The sequence below is a fragment of the Pinus tabuliformis genome, chromosome Q, assembly GCF_031772625.1.
Source record: "Pinus tabuliformis cultivar Carrire ecotype Pingquan chromosome Q, CPIR1, whole genome shotgun sequence".
Lineage (NCBI taxonomy): Eukaryota > Viridiplantae > Streptophyta > Pinopsida > Pinales > Pinaceae > Pinus > Pinus tabuliformis.
The window spans coordinates 642,876,617-642,884,602 of NC_142296.1; the positions used below are offsets into that span (position 1 = coordinate 642,876,617).

At 30.1% G+C, this 7,986-nt stretch overlaps 1 protein-coding gene across 1 annotated transcript; it reads left to right on the forward strand.

Annotated features, from left to right (window-relative positions):
* Positions 1 to 240: 240 nt before the first annotated feature.
* On the forward strand, positions 241 to 7,307 carry LOC149221104 (uncharacterized). Its single transcript, XM_089387323.1, has 3 exons — positions 241 to 564; positions 716 to 949; positions 6,984 to 7,307. Exons 1-3 carry the CDS (start codon positions 241 to 243, stop codon positions 7,305 to 7,307), a joined length of 882 nt encoding a protein of 293 aa, XP_089243449.1.
* The last annotated feature ends 679 nt before the right edge of the window (positions 7,308 to 7,986 follow it).

The window sequence follows — 7,986 nt, forward strand, 5'->3', positions numbered from 1 at the left end:
TTGTCCTTGCCGGATGTGCAACAGTAATGTGCTTAGAATTGCCGGAGGCTTACAAGCCTTGGCTTTCCAAGCTTTTCTTCTCCTTTCTAATTTTAAGTGGAATGATGATGCTGGGATAAGCCGGATAGTTATGGTAACCACAAAAAAATAGATATGAATATTGATTTTTACTTTAATGTGTTTTTATCATGTTTTTAACAACATTGTTGTTTACATATTCATTTATAAGGAAGTAAGAAAATGGAGGAAATTAGACATGAATGGGAGGTAACTATCAAAGGCACCAAGCAAGTGTTCACTTGTCTTGTTGGTGGCTGTGCGGGGAATTTGAGTCGATCTAAGCTATCTGGCCTTAATCATCATCGTGCTACCACCCACAATCTCCCACCAATTCCTCCACGTCAAAGAGGTCGAGTAAGAGATGCAAATGTTACATGGGCGGTCAAATCAACAAGTGCAGTTAAAAGGCAAAATGCCAAAATACAATATGATTTAGATGCAAGGCTATGTCATGCACGACAACAAGCATATAAAAGATTTGTCAATGAAGAAATTCTTTCAGCTGTAAGTATTTATTTGTATATGATTTTTTATTAATATTGTCAATGAAGAAATTCTTTCAGCTGTAAGTATTTATTAGTATTTATCTGTATATGTTTTCTATTAATATTAATTTATTGTTGTGGACTAAATTCATTGAAACTTGTTTTCACAGTCAGTTGTTACATTTGATCAGCTTAATGATACTTCAAAGCAAAGGATTTGTGAAAAAATTCAACGTTGGGATCAGAGTCTACCTCGTAGACGCATGGAGACAATGAAGCGCATAGATATTGCTTTAAAAGAGAAAGCAAGCACTGAGGTTCCCGATGATGTGGGGGAAGAAGGATTAGATGAGCACAACCATATATTAAACTTTGATGAAACTAATCAGGACAATGACAACACAGTTGAGTCCATTTTTTTGCATATATTAATTTTTTAGACATTTTAACATTAAATAATATTTATATTTATTATAATTGTATACTAATTTCTCATTGTTATTGATATGCATAGCCTAATCAACAAAATTCCCCAAATTCAAGCCACCAACCATTACGACGCTCACCTAGATTTCAAGGTTTTCAAGGGGTTACTGGGCCAGTAAGTTTTTAATCCATATAACCTATTCCACTAAAAACATTAATATATAAATTGTTATGTTTTACCATAATGATGGGATGAGAAATGGATGTTCTGTATTATATATCGTTATCTTTGAATTTTTTTTATGTGTGTGTGTGTGTGTTATTTCTTATTTATGGTGCAGGTGTTCCCTTTGGAACCATCACAATCAATGAAAACCCCTTGTTGAAGCCTTAAGAAGAATGGAAATGAAATGGTTCAAATGCTACAACCATCTTCACGTCCAATGTCACAATGCAAGGTAAGATTATATTTATTTATACTCTTATAATTTTATCATATTTTTACATTTAATTCTTTTTGAGTCACATACTTATATCTATGTATAATCTAATGTTCAGAGTAATGAATATACATCTCCTAAAACACCTTTGCACATGTATGATGGTGGACATGATACTCAGCAAAAATCACATTCTCCTCAACCATTGCGGCATTCACCTAGACTTCAAGATAAACTAAGAGAGGTAAGTTATATACTACATATCTTAGCTCATAATAACATTGACATATTTTTTTATGACTAGTTAATGCATTTTCTTTTCATATTCGTTACGTGTTCACCATATTCTCATTATATCTATATAGATTTTGATATTTATTGATAGCTAGTCAATGAATTGTCTTTTCATATTTGTTACATGGTCAGCATATTTTCATTATATCTATGTGGATTTTGATATTTATTGATAATGTTTTAATTTCCACAGAAAACAAAAAAGATAAATGTTGATGCTATGGTTAAAAGGACCAAAATCACGCCAAAGGACTTGAAAGCACGTGGGTTCAAGTCACGCAAACAATACATAGAGCATATATGCTCAACTACCATTGCTCTCACTAAACCCACTAGGTTTGCTACTTTGAAGGCTAAACATTCCAGCAAGTTTAAATGACTTAGGCTACAATAATATAACTTTAGCCATTGTTTTGTCTATAAAGGAGCTACAAGGACAGTTTCAATATATGTAATCTCTGTATTCTTTAGACTTTTCAATACATCATTTTTTTTTCCAAAAGTTGTTTCCAGGTGCTAAGTATGTCTTTAAAGTGCCAACATCATAAATATTTTAAATATATTTGCATGATATTCCTCTGAAGTACTGCCCTTCACTAGCTACATTTTCCCTTATCTGTCCAACTTTATCCCAGCTGCTATCGCATCAATCCAAGAAATAGTGAATCCGTGACTTTAAAGGTGAAATAATGCACACAAATATATACAAAGGAATAAAAACAGGATAATATATTCCTGAATGATTCAGTGCTCAGTCTCCTGGCATCCTTATCAAAGCATAATTAACAAAATCTAATGTTATTAATTATTAATGCAGTAAACCGCTCCAAGACGTCATTATCTCCATATGTGACCACATTTCTAAGCACCCATTTCAATCATCCCTCTCCTCACGTAGATAGTTTCTGGTTATGTTAATAGGTGTGATAGGTCTTCATAATTTTAGTTTTAAAAAAGGAAAATAATAATGTTGTAGATTTCAACTATATATCTGTTAATTTTTAGTGGTTTATTTTAGAATAAGTTTTTCCAGAATTTTCATTCTTTAAAGAAAAATTATGAATGTTATAGATTTCAACGATATCTCTATTCACATTATCTCTGTTCACATTAATCTAGTTATATGAATAGGTGTAGTTTAATCTAGTTATATGAATAGGTGTGATTTATTTCTAATTTAAATTTTTAGTGCATTATTTGGTTTATTTTAGAATACATCTTTCAAAATTTTTATTTTTTAAAGAAAAAATATAAATACTTCATAAAGATATTGCAGATTTCAATCTTATCTTTCTTTTTTTCCCTTTTTTTTCGTAGTTGGTTTTAGTGCAATTTTTTGGATTTTCTAGTGTGAAATCCGGTGGAAAAATCTGAGGTGAAATCTTGATTTGTGCTATTTAAACTATTTTTTTTCATCACCCTGGAAAACCCCTAGGGCACTTCGTTTGCACAAGATTACCCATCTAGCTTGTGATTTCAATAAATTTCTGCTAGATTTTAGAGAAATTTGACGGAAAAAACCCTAGGGCACTTCTATTGCACAGGATTAACCATGAAGCTTGTGATTTCAATAAATTCCTCCTAGATTTTAGAGACATTTGATTAGAAAAACCCACCATAAAAGCTTCCAAAAAGTAGCACTAAAGACAACTCTCTTTTTTCTACCGAAAATAGACCATTTTTTTTAGTTATTCAAGTAAAAATAATAATAAAAAATACATACTATATCATTTATATAGCTCAGTGATGCAACCAGTAAGGAAAAAACATATAGCTATCAAATGGCAAAAAACTTCTATACATATAATTTTTGGTTATGTCAATAGGTGTGGCTTATTTCAGAGTAATCTTTGGTTATGTCAAAAGGTGTGGTTTATTTCAGAGTAATTTCTAGTTATGTCAATAAGTATTATTTATCTCAGAATCAGCATTTCAAAATTTAGATTTAAATAATGTTTTGTTTCAAATTTAATACATAATTTATTCAAAAAATATTAAATATTAATTTTAAAATGTTTTAATAAAATTAGTTTATTTATATTATATTTTTAAATAATAAATTTAGGTAAAAGTTTTACTAAATATATTTTTGTTGGTGCTTATTCATGTTAATATCAACTATGCTCTTTGGTACATATATGACATTTAAAATTAGCCTACATTTCTATTTTCTTTCTTTTTCTTTTAAAAAGTTCTTAATAGTGTCACCTTGGAATTCAAACCATGCTAACTCTAAGCATGTACACAGGTCACATCAATTAACAAAACTCACTATCGTTTGAAGTGCATCAAATAGTCATATATGAAATGTGCATAAATTTACTATGCTCTTTGGTACATTAACACCTCGATGTAAGGGCGATAATGAACTTTAATACAATCCAAACTCATGTATATTCGATTCCGTATATTATAATAATGACAATTATCTAAAGCATTTTGTGTATCTGTCATCTATTTACATATGCACTTTTCACCAATTTTAACAAAATTGAAATCAAATACTTTAGTTAAGATTAAGGTAAATTTGATAATTGTGAAAACTTAATTATTATCAAATGTAAGTTTACAACAATTTCAATTTAGATTTAAATAATGTTTTGTTTCAAATTTAATACATAATTTATTCAAAAAATATTAAATATTAATTTTAAAATGTTTTAGTAAAATTAGTTTATTTATATTATATTTTTAAATAATAAATTTAGGTAAAAGTTTTACTAAATACATTTTTGTTGGTGCTTATTCATGTTAATATCAACTATGCTCCTTGGTACATATATGACATTTAAGATTAGCCTACATTTCTATTTTCTTTCTTTTTCTTTTAAAAAGTTCTTAATAGTGTCACCTTGGAATTCAAACCATGCTAACTCTGAGCATGTACACAGGTCACATCAATTAACAAAACTCACTATCGTTTGAAGTGCATCAAATAGTCATATATGAAATGTGCATAAATTTACTATGCTCTTTCGTACATTAACACCTCGATGTAAGGGCGATAATGAACTTTAATACAATCCAAACTCATGTATATTTGATTCTGTATATTATAATAATGACAATTATCTAAAGCATTTTGTGTATCTGTCATCTATTTGCATATGCACTTTTCACCAATTTTAACAAAATTGAAATCAAATACTTTAGTTAAGATTAAGGTAAATTTGATAATTGTGAAAACTTAATTATTATCAAATGTAAGTTTACAACAATTTCAATCTAGATTTAAATAATGTTTTGTTTCAAATTTAATACATAATTTATTCAAAAAATATTAAATATTAATTTTAAAATGTTTTAGTAAATTAGTTTATTTATATTATATTTTTAAATAATAAATTTAGGTAAAAGTTTTACTAAATATATTTTTGTTGGTGCTTATTCATGTTAATATCAACTATGCTCCTTGGTACATATATGACATTTAAGATTAGCCTACATTTCTATTTTCTTTCTTTTTCTTTTAAAAAGTTCTTAATAGTGTCACCTTGGAATTCAACCCATGCTAACTCTGAGCATGTACACAGGTCACATCAATTAACAAAACTCACTACCATTTGAAGTGCATCAAATAGTCATATATGAAATGTGCATAAATTTACTATGCTCTTTCGTACATTAACACCTCGATGTAAGGGCGATAATGAACTTTAATACAATCCAAACTCATGTATATTCGATTCCGTATATTATAAAAATGACAATTATCTAAAGCATTTTGTGTATCTGTCATCTATTTGCATATGCACTTTTCACCAATTTTAACAAAATTGAAATCAAATACTTTAGTTAAGATTAAGGTAAATTTGATAATTGTGAAAACTTAATTATTATCAAATGTAAGTTTACAACAATTTCAATTTAGATTTAAATAATGTTTTGTTTCAAATTTAATACATAATTTATTCAAAAAATATTAAATATTAATTTTAAAATGTTTTAGTAAATTAGTTTATTTATATTATATTTTTAAATAATAAATTTAGGTAAAAGTTTTACTAAATATATTTTTGTTGGTGCTTATTCATTTTAATATCAACTATGCTCTTTGGTACATATATGACATTTAAAATTAGCCTACATTTCTATTTTCTTTCTTTTTCTTTTAAAAAGTTCTTAATAGTGTCACCTTGGAATTCAAACCATGCTAACTCTGAGCATGTACACAGGTCACATCAATTAACAAAACTCACTATCGTTTGAAGTGCATCAAATAGTCATATATCAAATGTGCATAAATTTACTATGCTCTTTTGTACATTAACACCTCGATGTAAGGGCGATAATGATTTTTAATACAATCCAAACTCATGTATATTCGATTCCGTATATTATAATAATGACAATTATCTAAAGCATTTTGTGTATCTGTCATCTATTTGCATATGCACTTTTCACCAATTTTAACAAAATTGAAATCAAATACTTTAGTTAAGATTAAGGTAAATTTGATAATTGTGAAAACTTAATTATTATCAAATGTAAGTTTACAACAATTTCAATTTAGATTTAAATAATGTTTTGTTTCAAATTTAATACATAATTTGTTCAAAAAATATTAAATATTAATTTTAAAATGTTTTAGTAAAATTAGTTTATTTATATTATATTTTTAAATAATAAATTTAGGTAAAAGTTTTACTAAATATATTTTTGTTGGTGCTTATTCATGTTAATATCAACTATGCTCCTTTGTACATATATGACATTTAAGATTAGCCTACATTTCTATTTTCTTTCTTTTTCTTTTAAAAAGTTCTTAATAGTGTCACCTTGGAATTCAAACCATGCTAACTCTAAGCATGTACACAGGTCATCTCAATTAACAAAACTCACTACCGTTTGAAGTGCATCAAATAGTCATATATGAAATGTGCATAAATTTACTATGTTCTTTGGTACATTAACACCTCGATGTAAGGGCGATAATGAACTTTAATACAATCCAAACTCATGTATATTCGATTCCGTATATTATAATAATGACAATTATCTAAAGCATTTTGTGTATCTGTCATCTATTTGCATATGCACTTTTCACCAATTTTAACAAAATTGAAATCAAATACTTTAGTTAAGATTAAGGTAAATTTGATAATTGTGAAAACTTAATTATTATCAAATGTAAGTTTACAACAATTTCAATTTAGATTTAAATAATGTTTTGTTTCAAATTTAATACATAATTTATTCAAAAAATATTAAATATTAATTTTAAAATGTTTTAGTAAAATTAGTTTATTTATATTATATTTTTAAATAATAAATTTAGGTAAAAGTTGAAAATGCTTTTGAAGCGATCGTCTGCGAGAGACTGGGAATTAGAGGCAACGAATGGATTCGAACTGTTAACCTGCCGTTCATGGCTCTCACGGCGTCGTCGCTCTCTGTGATGCATGTGGGTCGCAGAAGACCCAAAGCTCTTGTGACGGCCTCGCCCAGGGCCTCCTCCACTTCCATCACCGCAGGGGAAGGAAATGAACCAGCTGCGAAATCTTCCTGGCGAAATGGGAAAGAAATGTTGGCAGAGAAATTGGGAAAACGCGATATCATGACGGAGCTCTGCAATGGCTTCCGTATCTCGTCAGATCCCTAGCAGCGTTGGATTAACCTAGCGATCTTGAAGAGAAAATCAGATCTGTTAGGGTCGGATACCCTAACGGATTCAGAGCAAAGGACGATGATGATTGAAGGGGTCTTTGACGGTGACGGGGCTCTGAACTACCCGATCCACCGCGCGTTCAAGAACGAACTCAGATCTATCACGCCTGAGACAAACGTCTTCCTCTGCGAGTCGCTGATCGCCGATACAAAACTCGAGTTTGAAAACGATGCCTCTGCATGGCGTTTGTATGGAACCGGGCAGACTCTTTCTACTAGGGAAAGGACTTTTCTCTTTAGATCCACCTTCAATCTGACAGATCGGACATACAGCAGACCGGAAGGCCCATCCCAAGCCCAGACCGGGAGGCATGCATGCGCTAAGTCATCCCTTTGCCCAATTGAAAAGGGAAAAATGGAGAGCGTGGGGGAAGCTTCTTTCGACCCAGGGTTTTATCTGGAACCTCTCTCGGATACGGAGTTGAATGGCTCAGATCCGACAAGAATCGAGCCGCCCCAGAGTGCCAGGTCGGGGTTTCAAATTTTTGTTAAGATGCCAAAAGGAACCACAATCGTGATCTGGACATATGACAGCGACAGGGTTTCAGATCTGAAGAACAATATCGCCGATCAAACTGGCTACCCAGCTGAGGAACAACACCTGTTAAACGAGG